This window comes from Helianthus annuus, chromosome 6, assembly GCF_002127325.2.
Source record: "Helianthus annuus cultivar XRQ/B chromosome 6, HanXRQr2.0-SUNRISE, whole genome shotgun sequence".
Classification (NCBI taxonomy): Eukaryota; Viridiplantae; Streptophyta; class Magnoliopsida; order Asterales; family Asteraceae; genus Helianthus; species Helianthus annuus.
Window position 1 is genome coordinate 67,190,828 of NC_035438.2, and position 26,353 is coordinate 67,217,180.

A 26,353-nucleotide genomic window follows, 5' to 3' on the forward strand; every position below is an offset into this window, starting at 1 on the left:
TCTCTCCAACCAAAGTTAGGGTGGTTACGCCATCCTTGGTTGTAGGTACCCATTGGAGGACCCGACGGCATAGGTCTATTATCAATGTAGTTTACCGATTCTGTTTGATTATCTACTTCTTTCATACAACGCCAATTTTCATGTGGCCCACCACACCCCTCACAAGCCATAACCAAGGCCGTTTTTGCCATCTCTAGCTTTTTTATTTTTGAAGAAAGGGCCTCGATTTGAGCTTATAAAGAAGTGCTTTCATAAACCTTATGGGCGCCCAAGGCAATAGATTTATTGCCTCGGGGAGCGTGCCAATGAAAATTGGTTTGAGAAATTTCCTCAATTTGATTATATATTTCATTTGGGCGACGATTACCTAAAAGTCCCCCGGAGCTAGAGTCAAGTGTTTGTCTTGTGTGTGGCAACAACCCATTATAGTAAGTGGATACTTGTTGCCATACCGCAAGACCGTGATGAGGACACTTTCTTAGTAGCTCCTTGAACCTTTCCCAAGTTTCATACAAGGATTCCCCATCCTCTTGTGAATATGTATTAATTTCAGTCATTAATTTAGCCGTTTTAGCAGGAGGGAAATACTTATATAGAAACTTTTGGGCTAGTTCATCCCAGGTGTTTACCGAGCCAACTGGGAGGGTATTAAGCCAAGCCTTAGCTCGGTCTTTTAGTGAAAATGGAAACATTCGAAGGCGGATGGCGTCGTTTGATGCTCCATTGATCCGAAAGGTATCACATATTTCTAAGAAATTAGTAATATGTAGATGGGGATCCTCGTCCGCAAGCCCATGGAAGGTTGCAGAGTTTTGAAGCATTTGTATCAAATGCGGCCGAAGTTCGAAGTTGTTGGCTTCGACATTCGGTGCATTGATAGCGGCGCTAAGATTACCTACGGTGGGTCGTAGGTAATCCATGAGGACACGTTGGTCCGCCATTGGAAGTGGGTCCCCCGAAACTTTCTCTTGGTTTTTAGCTTTAAGTCTTCTTCTTAGAAAGCGTTCGGGTTCGTCTAGGGGTTCTTTTATGTCTCTACTAGAACTGGAGCTTATACACTGCATGGAAAGTTCAGATGTGGCGCCTGGGTTCCAAGTCCTGCAATAAAAACAAAAAGAACGTTGGTCAGAAGCTTCACCATGGCCCTGTGCTCAGATGAACACGGTTCGTGGTCGGAGATACAGTGATTGTTTTCCGGATCCCTGTTACTGGGGAGCTCAACACGGCACCGTGCTCAACTCTCTGTAACTCGGAAAATAAAAACTGCCAGTAACGATGCCGAGCACAGCCCGTGTCCGACCAGGCACGACCCGTGCTGAGCTCTGCAGAAGCTGAAAAATTTAGAAAAAATCCTAAAAAAATAGAAAAAAATAAGAAAAACGATTAGGCCGTTGATTCCTAACTTTCTTAAAATCCATGTGTCCCCGGCGATGGCGCCCAAAACTTGATGCGTGTGTAGTGTTATATATTTTTATGTATATTTTTTAGCCCTTTTTAACACTTTGGTCAAGTTTTAAATTTATAAAACACGATATTCTACTAACACTAAACACACATATGGGCAAGTGCACCCATCGTGAGCGTAGTATAGTGTTGGTAAGATACCGAGGTCGTCCAAGGACACAAGAGCTTTTAATACCGGTTTATCCTCAACGTCTAATCAAAACAAAAGTTTAGAAAAAGGTTTTAACATGAAAATAAATGCTGAAAAATAAAAATAAAAATAAAACAGATAGACAAGATATTTATAGTAGTTTACAGTCCTAAGTAGCGGGGTTAATATATTTATAGTAGTTTACATATAAGGGGATCAAGGAGTTTGGACCTCCGCCATCCAATACCAGTGGGTATTGAAGGAGGTCCTACTAAACTTGACCCAGGTCCTTGCAGGATCTATACACTGAACAAGGCAAGACGCTTACCAAACCATTCCCTTAACCCCCGACCAGGTAGGCAACATATCTCCATATAGACCGTGGAGATATGAATGGTGTAAATCTTTTATTTTATATAGACGGTAAAATAATGCCAAGAGACCACGGACAAATGATAAGGAAGTTTCACCTTCAACATAAGAAACTAGTTATTAAAGTCATTAATACATAACCAAATAAAAGGTGCGAAAAGATTAAAAATAAAAAGTATTACACTAAATGTTTGTCTTCACCAGGTGATGTAAGAGACTTAGGCAAACATGGCCTTTGATTGTCAAGAACTCTTACTATCAATCTTGGATCCCGAGACTACTCACACACTCTATGATGGATGATGGTGGTGGATGTGGGTTGTGATGGTGGTGGTGGGTGGGTGAAGTGTGAGAGAGGTGGTTTGCCAAGGGATGGTTTGCAAATGAGCCAAGCACCCCTATTTATAGCCTGCACAGATGCCCGGACACGGCCCCATGTACATTGGGCACGGCCCCGTGGCCACCCATCTTCTCTTTCTTCATTAAATGCAGTTTGTCTGCATTAGTTGACCACGCCCCCGTGTCCGCTAGGCACGACCCCGTGTGCAGAAGCGTATCTGTACTATCAAGATTTTCCTAGATTCTGCAAATCTTAGAGTTGACCACGGCCCCGTGTCCGCTGGACACGCCCCCGTGGTGGGTGATAGAAGCTTCTACAATTTTGTCTTTTCTGCAGACACTTGGGCACGCCCTCGTGCTCATTGAGCACGGGGCATGTTCAGCCTTCTGTTCTCTTGTTTTTGCTTGGGAAGATGTTGTCGGGGGGTTGGGCATGCCACGTTTATTCATTTTCTTGTATTTATGTTAGATTTAGCTACCTTTTTGCTTCTTTTGTTCATTTGAGCTCATTTAATCCTGAAAATAAAAAAGGAAGACAAAAACACACTTTTTCCAACATTAGTACTAAAAAAGGGTTAGTTTTATGCCACATTTGATGTAATTTATATGTTGCATTTTGCGCACATCATTCATTAAGCCCATAAAAATTGCCGGTGCATTCGTCAAACCAAATGGCATCACGAGGAACTCGTAGTGCCCATAACGCTGTCTTTGGTATGCTTTCCTCTTGAATCCTTAACTGATGATAGCCAGACCAGAGGTCTATCTTGGAGTAATAGCTTGATCCTTGTAATTGGTCGAATAAATCGTCAATCCTCGGTAGTGGATACCGATTCTTGATGGTGAGTTTATTCAACTCTCTATAATCAATGCACATCTGAAACGTTCCATCCTTTTTCTTTACGAACAACACTGGAGCTCCCCAAGGCGAGAAGCTTGGCCTTATGAATCCCCTATCCAACAACTCCTGGAGTTGTGTGGATAATTCTTGCATCTCGGATGGCACAAGTCGATATGGTGCCTTGGCCACGGGCCCGGCGCCCGGAACCAAGTCAATATGGAATTCGAGTTGTCTCTGCGGAGGTAATCTCGGTAAGTCTTTGGGGAAGACTTCGGGGAAATCCTTCACCACTAGGATGTCTTCAAGCTTTGGTTCCTCGGCTTTCTTGTCTGCCATATGTGCCAAAAAGGAAACACATCCTTTTCGCAAGCATTTCTGGGCCTTCACGCAGTTGATGATTCATAGGGGCGTATCACACTTCTCCCCTGTGTACTCTGAGCGTTTTATCATTCGTGAGCGGGATGCGAATGATCTTCTCATGGAAAACAACTTCGGCTCTATTCTTAGACTACATTAAAGCTACCCAATTGGACGGGTAGAAGTTCAATATCAAATCTTCATTCTCCAAGTTCCAATGTACACCCTTTAACAACTTCACTCGATTCGACAAGTTTACCATCGGCTAGTTCAATGGAATAAGGAATATCTAACCTACTAGATTCAACTCCAAGCATATGTTTAAATTCCACAGACATGAAACTAAAATCGGCACTAGTGTCAAATAGTATGGATGCAAAGTGATTGTTAACGAGAAAGGTACCGGTGACCACATTAGGGTCTTCGCAGGCGTTCCTTGCTCCTATGACAAATGCTCGACCTTGAGCGTTATTCTCCATCGGGCAATCTTTCTTGAAGTGCTCCTTACTACTACAACCAAAACATTCTTGGTTTCAACCGTTTCCAGTTCCATTCCGATTACCAGTACCGTTGCTATTTCCATTACCATTCCCATTTCTTGCACCATTTCCATTTCTGTTTCGATTACCATTTCTATTTCCGCCTCCATTTCCCCTTCCCCAACAGTCTTCGGTACGGTGACCCAATTTTCCACATTTATCGCACTTTGGAAGGCGACAAGCTCCCTCATGATGAATCTTGCACTTGTTACGTTTGGGCAGCGTGCCCTGGTAACCTCTAGCTACGGTGTCATTCGCAGTTGCAAATGTTTTCGCCTCCTTAGGCGGGTTGGTGTCACGTTTCTTGTTGTTGTGGTTGGAGTTTTTTTTTTGTTGCGAGTTGTTTGATTCAGATTCGAATGTTTTCACTTCTTGTCATCAGACGACTCAGCATGCATTTCAACTTTCTCGGTGACTTTCAATGACGACTTCTTCATATGAACGACATCTTCAGTGAGGCTGACGGCCAGAGTTACAGCCTGAGTAATAGTCGCAGGGTTAGCCGATGTCACCATGCTACAAATCTCCGGAGCCAATCCCCAGATGTAGCGCTCAATGCGCTTAAATTCAAGAGTTACGAGATAGGGGATTACTCGCGAGAGATCATGAAACCTTTGAGTATACCCTACGATGTCCGCACCAACGTGGACAAAATTCCAGAACTTGGTTTCAAGCTTCTGAAGTTTGGCATGTGAATAATACTTTTCCCTCATTCTTTCTTTCAAATCGTCCCATGACATACCATAAGCCGCGTTATCACCCAAAGTTTGAACTTGTAAATTCCACCAAGTCAGGGCTTCATCAACAAACAGCATGATAACGAAAGTAACTTGTTGATCCGCAGTACACTTGCTCATTCGGATCGTAGAAGCAATCTTCTCCGTCCAACGCACGAAAGCCACTGCACTTCCAGTGTCGTCGTAATTCAGTGGCTTGCAGTCTAGAAACTGCTTATAGGTGCAACCTGGAATTTATACAACCGATTCTTGAATGAGCAAATAATGAAATAGTGATCTATTCATAAGTTCCATTAAATTGTAGCAGATCAACTTAATGTTACCTTGGTTGGGGTTTCCTCCAGATGAATCTCCGTGGCCGTGCCTGCCAGAACCTCCTGTGCCGCCACTGTGTTCAGCATGGTTCGCCTCATACTGGAGATGGCTTCAGAAATTCGTTCTTCAAGAAGAGAGTTCAACTATTCAGCATTCCTCGGTATCAGCGGGGGTGGCGGTTGGTCTGATCCTCGGGTGTTCACCATTCTTCTGGGAGCCATGTTTCTTTCAAAACACAACACAATATAGTTAGGCGTTTATCGGATACCACCATTCTTTTATTAACTAAATAATAAAAGAATATATATATATACACACACACATGTATACACAACCAAACAATCCACCAAACATATAAATCTATTCATACAAGCAAACAAGCATGCATAAACAGATAAATAATAATGTGTCATAAAGATAATCACCGAGTTTTTATATATATAAAGACAACTTGTTACATGATTGTTTGTAAAGGAAACAAAAATGCATATGGGCTACATCACCCAATCAATACAAGTTCAATATACATAATGGCAAAAATATCTTCCTTCACATTGGCGATTATTGGTCTTCAAGTTGTCTTCAAAACTCGTCTTCTGTCTTCATATCCAAAAAATGAGCTACTCCATACAAAAGTACTTGCAAAGAAAACTAACAGGCTGGGGGAGACGGTGGGGGTGTAGGAAATGCTAGGATGCGGAGATGAGCTACCTCCTCCTCGAGCTCGTAGACTCGACGAAGCAAAAAGCTAACCATCAACTGGTACATGAGCAGGTGGTGGTGGTGATGCTGGGGGTGGTGAAGATGGTGGTGGTGGTATGACTGGCGGTGGGTAGTCCGGTGGGGGTGGTTGTCGAGCATCAGACTCCTTCTCAAGGTCATAGATCCTTCGGCACATGATCTCGACCTGAAGTTGGAGTGACAAAAGAAGATCATCTCTGGTATACCCAGAGTGGTGTGAGGGATGATACGGGTCGGATGATGGCACGACATGTGGTGGGGATGGTGGCAAAGGTCGGGATGGCTGGTAATGTGGGCTCATCTCAGGTGGTGGTATGTGGGGATGTCCTGAGGGCTCTCTGTAACGCCTTGCTTCTTTGTACTTTCCATATTTAGAAAGTCTTACTTGTATTTCTATTTTTGGAAGTCTTGTGTTCTTGTAATCATTCTTTCTTTGTAATCGTTGTAAAATCCGAGACTTGGATCATAAATAAAACTCGTATTTTGTTAAATTCATGTTGTACATACTTTATACATGCTTATATGTCACACCCCGACCGCGTTAAAACAACGAAACCGCGGCAGAAACGTCGGGGAGTGTCGTGGCAGAATCATTGTTTCATAACACACGGAAATTTGAAGTTTTGTTTTATTTGAAGATTAACCATTTATATTGTCTTGAAATTTAAACAAACAAGTCAAACATAGCCTATTATTGTTATTAAGTCACTAAGGCCTCGTCCAGTCCTAAGTGAGCATGCATCCTAGCAATCAACATCATTCAATAACACCTGAAACATATGTAAAAACAAAGTCAGCAAAGAAATGCTGGCGAGCACATAGGTTTTATAAGAGTGTCGGATTCATGGCTAGTTTACATGTTGCAATACCTCATTAGACTACAAGAGTCAAAAGTTAAATACCTTGTTTTGAAAAGTGTATAGTATTGCAACATAATTAACCAACTCAAATCAAGTTGGTTATAATTTGTAAAATCTCGTAGCCATGATTCTTAACCCAAAAACATTTATTTAAGAAAACCAAATTGTAAATCATCTCGTTAATAAAACTCGTATGGTTTATATTATTTAGAAAACATTGTTGTGTAACATCGTTTCAAAATCATTTACCCAAGTGAACTAAATAACGCCACGGTATGTAATATGATGAAAACACTTATATATAAGAAGTACCAACGACGTATCTACCATGTTTTCATCACATTACACCCGTCCCGTTATCTAAACACTAACCAAAAACCAATCGTTTGTTCAATTCGTTTGACTTGTTTAAATTGTTCCAAAATCGTTTAACTCGTTTAAATCGTTTAAATCATTCTCGTTTTAATTGTGAAAACTACTTTTGGTCGCCTCTCTAATAACATCCAAACCTTCGCAACTCGCCTATCGCTTCTCGCATTAACAAACCACCAAAGGGTAAGTTAACAATCACAGATTCAGTCGTTACCCACATAACCCCCACACATAACCATGGGTGTAGTCTGATAACGGGATTTGTCAGATCCTATGGTACCATAACCTAATACTGGTCGGTTCGGCCAAAACTAATGAATGTTATTTGTTATGTAATTATGCCCAACAAGTTTATTCACATTATCGAAATCGTTATTAATTTAATATAAACCATTTTAATCATTTTTGAAACCATCATTAAAAACAAACATTGAAATCATTTAACACATATGAATCACCCCAAAACAATCGAAAAAAGTAAAAGAGGGGACTATGTACTCATATGAGAATGCTTAGAAGTCTTGAATAACAACCAAGCAAAGCTAGAGGGATCACGGAAAATCAATCGGCACCTAATATAAGTAACTACGTTAATAAACCGGACCTAAATCGGAAGATCGGATAGAATGAGGTCTTGTAAACCAAGTGAGTATTGGAACTCATATGATATGGTTTAACAAAGCCTACATTCTAAATAGAAACCTAACCTAAGTGCTTACGACCCTTTACGACCCGTTTAGGTAGCTTATGCTACATTAACGCGTCGTTCGCGTAAAACGCGTTCGGACCGCCTAAATAGTCCTATGACAAGTATTATATGCCTTATCATGTCTAATAATGTTACTTAATCAGTTTAATTGTCAAAATTTAGGTTACATATGCTTAAAATGAAATTATGCGTAAAAAGGGCATTTTGTTCATTTTCCTAAGGCATATAAACTACCTATCATACAACTAACTAAACGAAGTGACCATAAGGTATAACCTCGGAAGGTTATTCCCTATAGAACTATGGTCACAAAATATGCTTGGTCGGATCCTAATGATCGATCAAACGGGTCGAGTTCGAAAGTCTAAGCGGTGGTTTAGACCGCTTGACTTACGACTCTATACACGCACTAAACTAAAAGTGACGAGCTAAACATGTTGGAACATGTTTAACTAAGTTAGAAAACAGGTTTCGATGTCAAAACAAAGATTTTTGATACCCAAGAATAGTTTGGTTGCAAAATACGCATAAATACGCATTTTGACCGAAACTATGACTCGTCACTACGCCTAATCAACGTGGTAATCAGTAGCTATAGTCACACGGGACTATAACCATCGTGATTACGCTCACGTTGCAAAGTTCAAACGAACTTTGTGTTGACCAAAGACTGGTCAAAGCAGAAAGTCAAACACTGTTTGACTTTCACTCTTGAAAAGTAATAAAAGCACGAAAGCGGGTGGTTCCACTGGTGGCACGATGATACTCCAGTGGTCCGTCAGTGATCCAAATTTTCCGTTCAAAAAAAAAAAAAATAAGATAAAAGCACGAAAGAAACTTACAAAGGGTCCAAGCTAGGAAGATCTTGATCCAAAACACTCAGGTATGAAGTTTTAGAACTTCAACTTAGAGTTATTCAGATCAAGTGTGAGCAGAAAATGAAGAAAGCCTGGGTTTATATAGTTTTCGAAGAACTGTTAGGATCATTTCCTGCAAATCATGCTTTGATCTTGACCTTACATGTGGGCACAAGGTTTACAATACCATGGGAATACTAAAAACATGCAAAATCCATCAAATGGTATTGAAAAACCGTGATCAAAACCATCAAAAACAGCTGGAAAGGCCAGGTTCAATGTTTCTGTGCTGAAGGTCTGACGCGGGCCGCGTAAGAATAGGCCTGGGCTTACGCCCCGCTCCTGGCAAACTTTGGCAGATTGTCAGTTTTAGTCCCTGCAGGCCTAAAACTTGGTTTTCGATGCATTTTTGACACGTTTAAGCCCCGTTAACCCCATTTCAAGGCTCTAAAATGAAGTTAAAGTATAGGGAACTTACAATATGCTCAAAAACATCTCGGATGTCGGTTCGTTTGGTCGTACGGTTGCGTTGTTCGGTTAATTACGACGAAACTCGAACGGACGCGAAAAACGATCCAAATTACGCGACGAATGGAATTTTATCATGCCAATCACTAAAATAAAATATTTTAATGATTACATAAATTTTTGGATGTCCGGATATATTCAGAACGTAAGATATGCGCGAAAATGCAAACTTATGCACTTTTTAACGCTTTTAGTCCCTGATTGACCAAAAAGTTTATTTTAGCATACCGAACCCCTCAAAGCCTATTTCTAAGCTATGTAAAGGATATTTAGGGTATGTTTAACTTATGATCAAGTTCTGGAATGTTCATTACAGTAAGAATCGGCATACTTTCGCAGTTTGTCGAAATTAGTCCCTGTAAGCGAATAAACTTAATTTCGACACACCAAACCTTCCAAAACTTATTTCTAAGTTATGTAAAGGTTATTTAAGGTATGTTAAGCCTATGTCACTGTTCCGGAGTGTTTGTCGCGTTAAACTGATTACGTTTAGGCATCAGTTCACGTATAACTTTCTAGAAAGCGAATTAGAGCTCAGAATCAAACAAGAATTGATATGTACAAATGATACACATATTTATACAAATTCCAAGTATGAAATACAATATTTCATTGATTTGGTTTTTTGTTTGATGGCCGTGGAGGCACAGATGTCACATTATGCATTCAATTTCCTGAAACAAATGATGCTTATTCGTAATTCTTGGAAACTATGTGCTAAACTTGCAAATATGTGAAACTTATGCATAAAATGTCTTTTGAACGTATACGATACTTAGATACGACATTCATATGCTTAATTTTACTTGGATATGTTCTCCATACTCTATTTGACCTTAAACTATGCTTTTGTGGCGAATATAGTCCCTAAAAGTCCTTAAAACCCCGAAACAACAAACTTTAGGGGCCAAATTGTAATAAATGAAACTTAAACCTGGATCAGACAAGTACAGGAAGCCGCGTAGCGCCCCCTACCCACCTACACGCCCTGTGTAGATGTTGAATCCGCAGATTTACACTTCCAGCTATGGGATTGGGCACTTTAGTGTGTTAGTTGGATTGTTATTTGTGTTTCTTGCATTTATAACTCACAACCCCTAATGTCACACCCCAACCAATGGCGGAAACATCGGGATGAGACGAAGTGTGAAGATTGCTCGAGACATCATAACGCTATTTGTGACAATAATTTAATAATCCAAATTTCATTTCCATAATAAATTGTCAACAATACAAGAAATACAAATAACAACATGTTCGAAGAAATACATAACAACATAATCAAAATTGATACAACATTTAAACCTAAACGTCTATATGTGTATCTAGGCATCAAGCCTACTTCATTTCATGGTCTCATCATCCTCAACCTGTAACATGTTTAAAATACAATTCAATGCAAAAGCAAAGGCGAGTATACAAGTTTGGTACACACATAGCATAAGATAAAAGTGTGAACAATTCCTCATAGCAAGCATTCGATTCAAGATAAACATTAAATATGGCATGTGTCTAACATATCAAACCAAGAAAACGCAACTTGCTCATGACATAACCAAAGTTTCAGTAGAGGCGGGTCGTTAATCCTATAGCGCTACATATGTCAAGGTTTGACTCGTACGAAGTTAATGATAAGTTCAACACATAAGAATCACCCAAATTTAAAGTATCAAGTCATCACATATACAAGCATGTTTATAGGAATGTTCATGTGTTTAGACAAAAGTTCATGTGTAAGTTTCAATAGGCAAACATGTTACACCCCAAAAGTGGTAAAAGTAAAAAGGGGAAAAGTACGAGTATACTCACGGTTTACAAGTCGTGACTTGAAGTTCCGAGAGCAAGTTGGTGGATGGATTAGTTTGGAGCACCTTGTCCTTCTACACAAGAGAACGTAGGTGTGTGAGTTGGCGTATACGGAAGATTATAGATTCGGAGTTTTTAAAATATAAAGAAAGTAACATAGGTGAAAATAATCATCTTGTATACATAACTCTTGTTCTTGACACTATTGAAACTCAAAAGAGTTGGTATGATTTCATGGATTCTAAGATCCATTAGAGTCGTAACAAGAGTATGGTCATAGATGATGTAACGTCCACTTAACAAATAACTATTAAGTCATCATCAAGTCTTAGTTACTTAGATGTATACATATAGAATAACTTAGATATTATCTAGTTCTTCAAGTCTTAAGATTCAAGCATGAGGTAGGAGATTAATGTCTCCATTTAGGTACCTCTTTGTGTCATAGAATACATACATGAGGTAGGAAGAACAAGCTTCCATTTAGGCACCTCTAGTGTTCACCACTACACTTGTGGTTATAAACAACAAGGAGGGTCATGAACATACAAGTATTAAGGTAGTAACTACAACTAATCAATAGAAAAACATCAAGTAATGAGTGGATTCCTATGAAGGATAGCCTAGGCTAAACCAACCATCACACATACATCAAGTTTCACACTTGAACACTACTTGTGGGTAAAACCCTAATTAAAAACAGAAAGTTTGTGAGGTTTTAACCTCTGATTTAGATGTCTCAACAATGTTTTTAAGCTTAACCAACCATAAGAGGGGTTGTAAGCATTAGGACATTGGTTTGAGATGTGTTAGACACAAGTTGGATAAGAAATAACATGTTGTTGATTAATAGTAAACAAAACAGAAAGTTTTAGTTCATTTTAGGGCAAATCCAAGCATGATTCTTCCAAGGAAAAACCAAGGATTCAAACCCAAGGACATAACAAAGCAATAGGAAGAAGAACCAAGTGATTTGGTTAAGAAATAAGCAAGTTACACTCACTTTAGTGAAGTTACAAGAATCTGTCCAAAAACTCAGATTTACTGCAGTTTGAGAGTGATTTTGTGAAGATTAGAGAGTTGTGAAAGTGTCAAATGGGTTGGAGAAGGTGGGTATTTATAATGAATGAGTTAGAAGGTGATTGGAGGTGATTAGAGGTGGATTAAAGGTGATTGGGTGGGTTGGATTATTGGGATTTCGTGCAAAATTGAAAGGAAACACACATTCTGCCGAAACAAGGGGCTCGCGTGACGTCTAGGACCCTCGCGTCACGCGGCGCCCTAGTGCCGGCAAGTTTCAAAGTTTTGCATTTTACCCCCCTGAAGTTTATGCTTGATTCCATTAGGTGCATTTTTGATAGTTTAGGGACTTGTTTTGATATAAAAGCATAGTATAAGGTGTAGTTAAGCATGATGATCATAACCAAAGTATGTTTAAGCGTATAAATGCCATAACCAAGTATCGTTCTCGTTCAAAAGACGTTCAATGCATAAGTTTAGATTAATTACAAGTTTCGCACATAGTTTCCAAGAATAACGATTAGACATTGATTGATTCACGAAGTCGAACATACGAGCATACATAGAGTGTGTTTAACATAAATGTAACAAAATGAAAGCTTCATTAATGATCCAAGTCTCGGTTTGATAATGATTACGAAGAAAGGAACGACCACAAGAATACAAGGTTTCCAAAAATAGAAATACGAACAAAACTTTCTACAATTGGAAAGTGCAAAAGAGCCGGGCGTTACAGTCTCCCCTCCTTTAGGAAATTTCGTCCCGAAATTTAGGAAGACGTAGGGAAAAGATGAGGTCTCGTCAAGGATAATCGAATATAATGCGTTTGTGAGTTGCTTAAAGTTTGTATAAGGTCCAAAAGGTCTTCAAAACACTGAATTTCTCATGGCACGTTTAACGAGAGTTTGGTACATGGTGAAAACACTTATATATAGGAAGTACCAGCGGCGTATCCACCATGTTTTGGCCATGTGACGTCCGTTTCGTATCCGGTGTCATGTTACGTTCCGTGTCTTACCATACACAATAGTACACTCTATGGTTCTCATACGACTATCACTATAATCCCGTGTGCACCCGCGATTACATTGATCGTCACATGATCCGCATAACTTGTACTAGTTGCGTATGAATTAAGGTATAAATAAATTCTAAAAATAAGACTGCGTGCATAGAGGCATAGCATATAAGCACGCTTGTGTTTCAAATAGTATAATAACGTAAGCGAATCCCTCGGGTTTCGCCCGCGTATAGTGCGAAGGTATAAATTTTGTGTAAAAGCATGAGTTTAGTATAAGTTTAAATAAAACGCATGCCAGGAGTATGAGTAAAAGTATGAGTATATATGCGAGTACAATTTTGAGCATAAACGAATGAGCGTGAGCATAAACGTAAATCGTATAAATGAGAGTATATATATAAGTGAGTCTATCATAAATTGTATAAATGCAAGTATAACTATTTATTTAAGTACAAACATAATTGTATTGGTATGAGGAAAATATATGGATGTGAATATAAGTTTAAGCATAGTTGTATAGGTACAGGTACAAGTAGGATATATGAGTATAAACACGAATATGAATATTAGCGCAACGTAATTGTGAGTGTAAGTATAATTGTATTACATGAATATAAACTTGGATATAAGTATAGTGTAAATGTATAATTTGGGAACACGAGTATAATATAAAACGTATGGATATAGATATGATTATGAAAAATTAACATAAATGTGTAAACATAAATATAGGTGTAGACATAAGGTGTAGAAATACGAATATGGATATGAGTGTAATACGTAATGATTTTGTTTATGATATGAATCGTAATATACGAATTTAAACATGAAAAGAAAGGCCAAGAAGTTTTGAGTATGAAGGTAAAATGAGTGTATAGGTGAAATTGTTGTGAGATATAAACTAAAGCACGTAAAATGATATACAATTATAGTTGTTTGAGCAAGTGTGAAATTTAATTAAAATCAAAATAGATTGAGTTGACATGGAATATAGAATCTAGTTCATAAATGTAAAGAGAGCATAAAATATTTATTGGTTATGCGTATTATACTTTGTGAAAGAAAGGGAATGCTACTCTTGCTTTAAAAAGGATTTACATTCGTTGAAGATGGTTGGTTCTTATGAAGTTTCCGTGCCCACACATTTTAAATTGACGTATTGAATAATGGTTGAAAAGGTTCTAGAAGTAAATAAGTTTGCATCGTTTTAAATGATCTTGAATTAAAGAAGAAATTCGAATTTTAGACATTTTCGTGACAACGTTGATTCGTAAGAAAAGGATTTTGGTATACGATCTTAGTGATTGTTGAAAAAAAAAAACGTCTTTAATAAAACATTTTACTGATTTTGAAAGAAATTTTAGTAAATGATTGAATAACATTGGTAATATTTTATAGGTGTGCGGGAAAAAGTTGATTTGATTCCCAATTGAAAATAGGAGATCTCTAGTTTAAGGATATAAGATGAGCCTTTTTCAATAGTTACGTTGAATACAAAATTTCGTGGGCAATGGATTTATTAAACCAACTAGGTTGTAAATTTTGAAAATCGAGAAGTAAGCGTTTATGGTAAAGGTTAAGAATTTTGTGTATGAGCTATATAAAAATAGATTGTAGAATAAGAAATTCGTTCATATAAACAATGCATGTTGAAATAAATAGGGATTTGGCTAATGATAAAATATTTAGATATAAACGTGATCATGTTTACGTAATATAGTCTATTAAGGAAAATATCGGTAACGATCACCTAGGTAAGGGAATCACCCCTAATACGCTGGCGAGGCCGTTGCAAGATGAGAAAAGAAACGGAGTTAGTCGTCAAGGTAAGGAAATCACTCCCACCTTGATGATATGTCTCCATTTATTGTTACAAGGGGTATAAATAAGATTATGTGAAATCATGCATGTAAATAATGTATAAATGTATGATAAAGTATTTATACGATATATGCGTAGGAAATGAAATTTCAAAAAAAAAAAATTCGAATTTGAAAAGAGGGAGTAGGTGAGACTTGGTCATAATGTTTGTTTAAGAAATTGAAATTGATCACATGGCATAAAGGGTCACATAGCGTAAAGATTCAAGTTGATTTGCATAGTGTAAAAGTTTAAACGTCTCATATAGCATAACCATGAATTCCACATAACATGAATAAATGAAAGCATTGTAAATTTAGTTTGTTCACGAGGGATTATTATCGTTTGTGATTGCGATAACGTGCGAAATGATTAATACGACATTTCGAAATGAAAGAACGTTCAAGTATAAAATCACATATAAATTGAGATACATAAAAGAGAGGCTCAATAAAACATAGGATTGTTTCGGGTAGAGAAACGTCGACAATTCCAAAGTGGGTCGAAAGTCCTTTCGATTTAGAGATATTGTGCTTTGGCCTATAAGTAAGATACTCTCGTCGAGAAGCGATTAACGGTATCTTACCCTTCCGGTTACTACACATCTCTAAATGATTGGAACATTCGGGACTTTGGCGAGAATAAAAATCAAGGAATGGGACTTAATCGACAAGATGCGGGTTTCACCCCTAACTTGACGATTTCGTACCCTAAATGTGGTTGGTACTTGTCGGCCAAAATAAAATTTTGACACTTTGACAAGGGTCCACTAGAGTTGAAATGGAAATTACCATTAAGTTGTGGATGTCACTCCTAGCTTAATGGTGAAATTTCGTGCAAAAATAGATTAAAGGTAGAGTGAGAGTCGTTTACCAAATTGTGGGTTTCACGCCTATTTTGGTAAAGTTGTCTCGTTGATGTTACAAGAGTATGAAATAACATAAGTGTATTCGTGTTAGCCTTAGGAAAGGCGCATAAGTTTAATAACAAGAAGTGTAGCTAGGAAGCATGCAAGGTAGAGTACAAATGTTTTAAACGACAAATAAGAGACAAAGTTCCTCAAACTATAGACTAGGGCAAAAGCATGGCAATTTTCCTAATTCCCTATAGTTATGGCTCTGATACCAATCTGTCACACCCCAACCAATGGCGGAAACATCGGGATGAGACGAAGTGTGAAGATTGCTCGAGACATCATAACGCTATTTGTGACAATAATTTAATAATCCAAATTTCATTTCCATAATAAATTGTCAACAATACAAGAAATACAAATAACAACATGTTCGAAGAAATACATAACAACATAATCAAAATTGATACAACATTTAAACCTAAACGTCTATATGTGTATCTAGGCATCAAGCCTACTTCATTTCATGGTCTCATCATCCTCAACCTGTAACATGTTTAAAATACAATTCAATGCAAAAGCAAAGGCGAGTATACAAGTTTGGTACATACATAGCATAAGATAAAAGTGTGAACAATTCCTCATAGCAAGCATGCGATTCAAGATAAACATTAAATATGGCATGTGTCTAACATATCAAACCAAGAAAATGCAACTTGCTCATGACATAACCAAAGTTTCAGTAGAGGCGGGTCGTTAATCCTATAGCACTACATATGTCAAGGTTTGGCTCGTACGAAGTTAATGATAAGTTCAACACATAAGAATCACCCAAATTTAAAGTATCAAGTCATCACATATACAAGCATGTTTATAGGAATGTTCATGTGTTTAGACAAAAGTTCATGTGTAAGTTTCAATAGGTAAACATGTTACACCCCAAAAGTGGTAAAAGTAAAAATGGGAAAAGTACGAGTATACTCACGGTTTACAAGTCGTGACTTGAAGTTCCGAGAGCAAGTTGGTGGATGGATTAGTTTGGAGCACCTTGTCCTTCTACACAAGAGAACGTAGGTGTGTGAGTTGGCGTATACGGAAGATTATAGATTCGGAGTTTTTAAAATATAAAGAAAGTAACATAGGTGAAAATAATCATCTTGTATACATAACTCTTGTTCTTGACACTATTGAAACTCAAAAGAGTTGGTATGATTTCATGGATTCTAAGATCCATTAGAGTCGTAACAAGAGTATGGTCATAGATGATGTAACGTCCACTTAACAAATAACTATTAAGTCATCATCAAGTCTTAGTTACTTAGATGTATACATATAGAATAACTTAGATATTATCTAGTTCTTCAAGTCTTAAGATTCAAGCATGAGGTAGGAGATTAATGTCTCCATATAGGTACCTCTTTGTGTCATAGAATACATACATGAGGTAGGAAGAACAAGCTTCCATTTAGGCACCTCTAGTGTTCACCACTACACTTGTGGTTATAAACAACAAGGAGGGTCATGAACATACAAGTATTAAGGTAGTAACTACAACTAATCTATAGAAAAACATCAAGTAATGAGTGGATTCCTATGAAGGATAGCCTAGGCTAAACCAACCATCACACATACATCAAGTTTCACACTTGAACACTACTTGTGGGTAAAACCCTAATTAAAAACAGAAAGTTTGCGAGGTTTTAACCTCTGATTTAGATGTCTCAACCATGTTTTTAAGCTTAACCAACCATAAGAGGGGTTGTAAGCATTAGGACATTGGTTTGAGATGTGTTAGACACAAGTTGGATAAGAAATAACATGTTGTTGATTAATAGTAAACAAAACAGAAAGTTTTAGTTCATTTTAGGGCAAATCCAAGCATGATTCTTCCAAGGAAAAACCAAGGATTCAAACCCAAGGACATAACAAAGCAATAGGAAGAAGAACCAAGTGATTTGGTTAAGAAATAAGCAAGTTACACTCACTTTAGTGAAGTTACAAGAATTTGTCCAAAAACTCAGATTTACTGCAGATTGAGAGTGATTTTGTGAAGATTAGAGAGTTGTGAAAGTGTCAAATGGGTTGGAGAAGGTGGGTATTTATAATGAATGAGTTAGAAGGTGATTGGAGGTGATTAGAGGTAGATTAAAGGTGATTGGGTGGGTTGGATTATTGGGATTTCGTGCAAAATTGAAAGGAAACACACATTCTGCCGAAACAAGGGGCTCGCGTGACGTCTAGGACCCTCGCGTCACGCGGCGCCCTAGTGCCGGCAAGTTTCAAAGTTTTGCATTTTACCCCCCTGAAGTTTATGCTTGATTCCATTAGGTGCATTTTTGATAGTTTAGGGACTTGTTTTGATATAAAAGCATAGTATAAGGTGTAGTTAAGCATGATGATCATAACCAAAGTATGTTTAAGCGTATAAATGCCATAACCAAGTATCGTTCTCGTTCAAAAGACGTTCAATGCATAAGTTTAGATTAATTACAAGTTTCGCACATAGTTTCCAAGAATAACGATTAGACATTGATTGATTCACGAAGTCGAACATACGAGCATACATAGAGTGTGTTTAACATAAATGTAACAAAATGCAAGCTTCATTAATGATCCAAGTCTCGGTTTGATAATGATTACGAAGAAAGGAACGACCACAAGAATACAAGGTTTCCAAAAATAGAAATACGAACAAAACTTTCTACAATTGGAAAGTGCAAAAGAGCCGGGCGTTACACCTAACCACAACTCATCCCCTATAAATCCCACACTAATCCAAGCCCTAATCACTTTCCAAACTCCTCTAAACCTCTCTAAATCACTCAAAAACACAGTTGCAAGTTCAAGTTCGAGCAGAATCTTCAAGCTTCACTAAAGTGAGCATAACTCACTCATTTCTCATCCGTATTAGCTCATTCTTTTTCCAGAACACTTGGCTTGACCTTAGCTTCGATTCCATGGGTATTTCACAGTGAATAAGTCCCTGGAACTCTAGCAAATAGGCTCCAAAGTTCATTGTTCGTTTTATTTTCAATCAAACTTTGTTTATACTTGTTTAAACTTGAGTCTAACTCACTCAAACCCACGTCCTTATGCTTATAACCACTTCTATGGTTCGTTAAGCTTAAAAACGAGGCTGAGACATACAAAATCAGAGGTTAAACCTCACATACTTTCTGTTTTGTTTAGGGTTTTTGACCCACGAGTGATGTTCAAGCTTCAAGCTTGATGAATGTGTGATTGTGGACTAACTTGGGTTGTCTAACATAAAATCCCCACATCACTTGATGATTTCTCATACTGTAGTTGTTTGTATTCTTGTATTCCTTATAGTTCATGACTGAAGGGGTAAGGTCCCAAAAATCCCACAAAGAGATAGGGACCATACCACCAACCAGTCTTTCAACCCTTCTAAACCTTGCACGGCCGCGCATCGGTCTTACAGAAGGAAGAAAGAAACTAACAAACGATAGTCGCGCGCCCAAAGGGAAACCTGAACCCTTGCGCCATCTTCCATTTAGCAAGGGTCAAAACCCTGAAACCAAAACGTCCACCCAAAAATCCAGACTTGGATATTATTTTACCCATACTTGGGATCTATCCAACCGTGGGCACACTGTAAAGTGCCACACCAGATTACAGCAGTAATCTTCTAGAAGAAATATGATCGTGCACCACCCAGACGGTTGTAACCGTCTGGACACGTGTCATCATCACAAACATTCCCGGAATCACCACGATAGCATGTAATTTGAAAATGATCTCCACTTAAACCACTTTCCACGTGGCAATTCCCCAACCATAGATCAAGTCGTGATCCGTGTGCACTCACGTCGGATCAAAGCAACTTAACAAAAAGTAAAAAAGACTTAACGGAAGGAAAGATAACCGCTACGGTGTTAGCATCTTCCGTTATCTTTTCAATAACAGATTTTCCCTCCAAAAAAACTCTCGGTTATAAATAGGAGAACTCTTCAGGTATGAAAGCAGATCCAATCTCACTACTCAATTACCTTATCTTCTCCATACAAATACTTATTCTCACACCGGAGTAGGGTCAAGGAGAGAACCCTCTTCTCCCCTTGGCGAGGCTAACGGTGCTCTGTTTTGCAGAATAGCCGGAGAAGTTGTCCGATCACCACTGAGCCAATTGAGAGAGAAATAACCTTTTATGCGGATTCAAACCCCCTGGTATAACTGATTCCGATCTGTTGAACCAGTGTTTCTTCATTGGCGCCCACCGTTTTCTCAGTTTTTCTAGTTCCTATCTCGTTTCGGTTCAGTTCATCTCATTTTTCTGTTTTTCCGTATGGCAGAAAATTCATCTTCTCACCGACGATCCGGTCCTCGACCAAATGTCAGAAACAATTTACCAGTCGAAGGGATAGTAGAAGAGGCCTCAGACGATAATGAGGTTCAATCTAATGGAGCACATAACCCTGTTACTCCAGGGATATTTCCCATAAATCCCGCCCAATCAATTCTACCACCGGGGGAAACCCCGATATCATGGTATGTCCGGTCACAAGGAGCATTAAATGCAGTGTAAATTGTGTGCTCAAACCGCTCCCGTAACACAATCACGAAGGCCGAGATCTAGAGCTCATGCTTCTCAACGAGAAGAATCAACAAATGATGGAACGAACAGCCATCAGAGACAACACCATGAGTCACAGCTTCGTCACAGGCAATCAGTTCATGATAGGTTGGGATCTCCTTGGGATGCCCACACTGATGAATCTGACCAAACGTATCGTTTGAGCGCAAACACCAGCGTATTCAACAGGCTGCACCCAAACTCTAACAAATCCAGGCCTCGAGCGGTGTACAACCCTGAGGCAGAACATAATTACGACTTAGTTTACCGCCCTGCAGAAGCAGTGGAAAACTCGAAGTTTATACTGGAAATAGCTTTGGCTCCGTTAGAGAGGGCAAAATTACCATCTAACGTTGGCAAATTCAATGGGTTAACTGATCCCGACGATCATTTGAGGGTCTTCACCAGCGCATGATTGGTCGGCGGTTGGACTCTTCCGCTTTGGTGTCATTTGTTTGTTCAAACATTAACGTGGCCAGCGCGAATCTGGTTTGATAATCTACCAACCGGGCAAATAGAGTCATGGAAAGACCTGCGCCAAAAATTCTTAACACACTTCAGCCAACAAAGGCGCTCCATGCGGGATACATCTGATGTCATGAACATATGGCGTCGAGATGATGAGAATTTGGAAGATTTTATAACCAGGTATAATAAGGAGGTATTGGAGATCGGTGGTGTCCACGAACAGCTAATCCGCGCCCAGTTTAAGTACGCGGTCAGATGTGATGATATGGTCAAAGTCCTGTCCGGAACAGAAGGCCTCCCCAAGAGTTGGGAAAAGATAATGGCGGCGGCTAAAGTTTACGCGCAAACAGAAAAAAACCTTACGACAAACAGACCGCCACCACCACACAGCAGGCCCACAGATTTAAGCGCAACGGGCGAACGAAGATTCAAGAAATCATGGCGCGAGTCATCTGGAAGCCGCTCCTCTGAAGATGCTCGCGCAACAATTAACAAACTCTCTGCTCAGAGAGATAACAAGCATGAAAACAGGGATAGGCAGTGGACCCCACTGACAAAGACCCCGGCGGAAGTCCTAAGTACCGAGGATTATCAGTTTAAACCACCAATCCCGATGAAGAGTAAACGTGGTCAGGACCTAGCGCAGTATTGCGAATATCATAAGGATACAGGACACACCACAAACAATTGCATTTCCTTGCGCACCAAGATAGAAAAAGCCCTTAAAAATGGGGAGTTTACACATCTACTCCAGAATATGCGCAAGGAGATAAAGCAAATCACCCGGGGAGAAGAAACCTCCAACAAACGGGCCAAGACCTAAGAGACTCTGCAAGATTCCTCACAGGAAAAAAGCGTCAAAGATGGCAAAACTAAGTTAAGTTCCATCTAATTATTAAGACTTTGTAATGCCTCTGCGCGTTATCCATGAATAAAAATTACAAAGTTTCTATAATTTGTATTTACAAAATGCATGCAATTTCCTTTTAGTAAGCTCGAAAACATTATGGTAAAATAGAATAAGCTCCATTCGCGGTCAGTGATTACTTCACAAATGACCATAAACTCCACGCATGAGCTTCATACCAACATTCATTCGCCTTACTTAAGCAAAAAGCAATTGTGTTCATGCAAAAAATTGTAAAGGCATTCAAACGAATAGAAACATGTTACTTTCAGCGTACAAATACGCCCTGACAAGATTCAAACACGGCAGTGTTTGGAATCTTTACGCGAACAGCGCAACAAAACAAGGATATACATCCCACAAACAGGAAAAAGGGGAAAACACAAATTGTCCAGAAACAAATTTCACCCTACTCTAAATTTTCTCCCTCATCAGGGAGGATTTCTTTAAGCTGCGATACCGGATCGTCTGATTGCAGCGCTACATCTATCAACTCCATAACTGGGAGTTGTAAATTATTAAACTCCGCCTTCATAGAAGCAAGCGTGGCCGCGGTATTCACACCAAAAGTAGCAGACTTGCTGTCATCCCAAGTAACCTTCAGTGCACTCGTTACATGATGGGAGCATTCTGCATAACCTTGCGCATAACCATCCCGCCGCGCAACAACCACTAAATCCGCAACAGTTTTATCCAGCTCCTTAGAGTTTAACACAGATTCAGCAACCTATGAAACCAAATCAATAGTGGTTAAAAGAAAGAAGAAAGTCAGCGCAAGTATATATATAAGGTAGGAGCTTACACAGGCAATCCTACGATCCTTCAACCAGGTCATGTCATTCCTTAAGGGCTCAAGCTCGCTCTCTGCTGAAACCCGCGCCGTCTCCGAATTTTCCAGTTTTTCTTCGGTCACAGTCAAACGGCGGGAAGACTCAGCATGTTTAGACAGCGCAACCTCCAGGTCCTTTTTCAATTGTTCCTGGTCAGAAACCAAAGCAGTAAGTTCCTCTAGTTCCTTATCCCTAATGGCAAGAGTGCTTAAAGCTTGTACCTCCCGCTGCTCGCTACGTTCCCTATGAACACGAGCTTCTGCCAACAAAGCTTCCAAGTCAGCTTTCTCTTTCTGCAATCTCTCAACCTCCGCATCTTGGTTCTTCAGCTTTTCAATATCAGCTTTGAGGTTATTTATAATAGTACGGAGATTTGCCTTCTCTGCATTATCCTTCTCACAAATCTTCCTCCAGTTTTTTCGCTCCTCAGAAAGAAGAGCAGCTTCAGCTTCAGCCTTTCTTTTCCAACCAGCAACAGACCACTCTTCAGTCTTCCGCTCAGCCTCAAACTTGGCTTGATCATCTTTTAGTTTCGCCATCAATTGCGCCAAGCGTCTCTCATCATTGGAGAATTTCTTCTGAGCTGCCGCAAAAGATTTTTGCTCCTTATGCATATGATACCACTCTCGAACAATACGATGGGTGGTAGAAATATGAGCGGCAGTCTCAGCAACGTAAGATTGATAGGCCTGATCGCAAGATCGGCTTTCTTGAAACTTGACCTCCCCAGGCGGAAGTATTCCCTGCAGCCAATCTTGGCACACATGCCAGTCCGCAAAATTATCCCCTTTCTTCAAATTCCAGACAGGAGCATGAGGATCAGCAGCATCCTTCTCTGAATAGCTCCGATAATAATAATCAGCCAAAGTTTCCTCTGGACGGATAGGAGATTGCTTACTGGCACCGGCTGATGAGTTTTGTTCTTCAACTGTTGTCTTCTCAATGTGCTCCGGTATAGTATCTGAAGAAGCAGGAGTAGAAATTTTTTCGGTTGACCCTTTCCCTTGGTCTTGAGTAACCACCTCAGGAGCCGAAGGATTCTCCGCATCATCCACCTTGCCTAGGCCAACATCAGCAGGCCTCTCAATTTCAACAGGCTTCTCTGCACCGTCATCAGCACATTCTGCAGCGTTTGATTGAACAGTTGCAGAAGCATGCGGAGGAGTAGGAGGAAGTTCTTCATGTGTCATAGCTTGAACATCGATAGGGGTTGGAGCAACAGGAGTTACTGTAAGAACAAGAATCCATAAGAATCTAACCCGTAAAAAGGGAACAAGAAAAAATGCTGCTTACCAGGAACAGATTCCGTAACAAAAGCATCAAGATTCCCCCTTCGAGTAATCTTCTTTCTTTGAATCTTTTTAGGAGGCTGATCCTCCGCATTAGTATCAGTTTGTTTTCTCTTGCTTGCTCCTCTCTGCACCAAATGCTCAGGACTAGATTCCAAGTCAATTGGGTCATCCGGGTTGGATGGAGAAATATCAGCTGAATCTTTCGGCTCTGATTTCGGTCGCCGAATAGTAACTGCAGGCGTAAGACCCTCCAAAGTATCAGAAACCACCACATAATCACACTTGCCAGAAGAATGGCGCATACCTTTCTTCTCAACATTTCTAGCTCTGAAAGATTGAGTCTTTCCGACATCACTTTTCTTGAGCGCAACATTACTAGCCGTAGCGCGCTTTTTCCTCTCAGGGCCTACGCCCAAGTTTGACAACTCACCTACAAAGCGCAAAGAACAATTAAGGCATGAAGAGAAAAATTGGGACAAACAACGAACACAATCTTACCTGCGCCAGCAGCAGGAGGATCAGACAGATCCGCGTCTCGCGAAAAAAAAAATTCTTTGCAATACGGTCGTACCAAAGTTCTTCATCAGGATTTTTCTTGGTGGTACCCATCCTCCCCCTTCTCTTTTATAAGCAACAACATACAGTGAAACAACTGCAGGAAAAAACAGACAGGTTAAAAAAAAAAAAACTCAAAACCGTACCATGACCCCCCTCGGTGTAGACAGGCTTGTCGTCCCGATCCATCTTCCAGTTTAAACTCATTCCAGCTCCGACAAGGGCTTTCTCCGGTAAAGCGATATTAGGTATCTCCTTCAGATCCTAATACCAAGTCTCCTCAGAAGGGGTCTGGAGTGTTTCAATAGGAACATCCTCTTTTCCCCTCAACACCATCCTTATCGGAATCACTCCGGCCTTGATAAAGAAAAATTTCTGTTTCCAATCGTGGAAGGATTTCGGAGGATTGAGCAAAATTTTCTTTGCAGAAGCTCTCTGAACAAAAGAGTAAAACCCCTGGGTACAGTGCATTTGGTGAAAAACCCTAAATCGAGGAACGGTCGGCTCAATATTCATAGTCCGACACACGAACTCAAAATGTCGAACCCTTACCATACCAATAGGATGCAGTTGGGAAAGATGAATGTTATAAAATGTAAGGATGTCAAGAAGAAACGTCGTCACAGGCAAACGAAAGTTGCCGTCACAGAAGAAATCCCAGAAAAGGGTGATGTACCCAGACGGAGCATCTGCCGCTGTTTGCCCTTCTTCAGGGTACAGAGCACCCCAACTTTCCGGAAACTTAAGATTTCGCATCAAACCATCAAAGGATCCCCTCGGCCACTTCAAAGGTGGAAGTTCAGAAGACATCTCTTCAACAAGATTTTCTTGATTTTCTCCGGTCGACATAAAAAGAAGAATGATGGATTTCTCAAGAAAAGAGAGGAAGGGGAAAAGTTTCAACGGAACAATGATGACATTAGGAGGTTACCCAAACGTTATATACTCATCGCAATAAATAAGCATCGGGAACCGTCACAGCAAATTTTTCGGTATCATAATCCCTCAACAGAGCAGGGAAAGTACACACGCGTCTGCACACGCGCGTGAAAGGCACGAAAAGCAGCATATACCTGACAGCGTCAGCTTGACCTACAGTCCTAGCTGTACCGTCCTATAAAGACAAAAGATTTCCAAAATTCCCAGAATAAAATAGACTCTTCTCATAAAAGATTTCTCTCTTCTTTTTTTCTTTCTTTCGCGCTCAAAAACCATCTCTCTCCTAAAGTCCAGTGCTCCACTTATTCGCATAAGTACAACACTAGATTGGGGGGACTTGAAGGGGTAAGGTCCCAAAAATCCCACAAAGAGATAGGGACCATACCACCAACCGGTCTTTCAACCCTTCTAAACCTTGCGCGGCCGCGCATCGGTCTTACAGAAGGAAGAAAGAAACTAACAAACGATAGTCGCGCGCCCAAAGGGAAACCTGAACCCTTGCGCCATCTTCCATTTAGCAAGGGTTAAAACCCTGAAACCAAAATGTCCACCCAAAAATCCAGACTTGGATATTATTTTACCCAGACTTGGGATCTATCCAACCGTGGGCACACTGTAAAGTGCCACACCAGATTACAGCAGTAATCTTCTAGAAGAAATATGATCGTGCACCACCCAGACGGTTGTAGCCGTCTGGACACGTGTCATCATCACAAACATTCCCGGAATCACCACGATAGCATGTAATTTGAAAATGATCTCCACTTAAACCACTTTCCACGTGGCAATTCCCCAACCATAGATCAAGTCGTGATCCGTGTGCACTCACGTCGGATCAAAGCAACTTAACAAAAAGTAAAAAGACTTAACGGAAGGAAAGATAACCGCTACGGTGTTAGCATCTTCCGTTATCTTTTCAATAACAGATTTTCCCTCCAAAAAAACTCTCGGTTATAAATATGAGAACTCTTCAGGTATGAAAGCAGATCCAATCTCACTACTCAATTACCTTATCTTCTCCATACAAATACTTATTCTCACACC

General features: G+C 39.7%; 1 protein-coding gene and 1 non-coding gene across 2 annotated transcripts; both read left to right on the forward strand.

The window, feature by feature from the left end:
- The first annotated feature begins 456 nt into the window (after positions 1–456).
- Positions 457–563, forward strand: LOC118480128. The gene has a single exon (XR_004861764.1). It is a non-coding gene; the product is annotated as a small nucleolar RNA R71 (small nucleolar RNA).
- Positions 564–20,895: 20,332 nt separating this feature from the next.
- LOC110944834 lies at positions 20,896–21,609 on the forward strand. The gene has a single exon (XM_022186477.1). It carries the CDS (start codon positions 20,896–20,898, stop codon positions 21,607–21,609), a length of 714 nt encoding a protein of 237 aa, XP_022042169.1.
- The last annotated feature ends 4,744 nt before the right edge of the window (positions 21,610–26,353 follow it).

Coding starts and splice junctions, on each gene's coding strand:
- LOC110944834 (XM_022186477.1), top strand. CDS start 20,896: ATGCGGGATACATCTGATGTCATGAACATATGGCGTCGAGATGATGAG.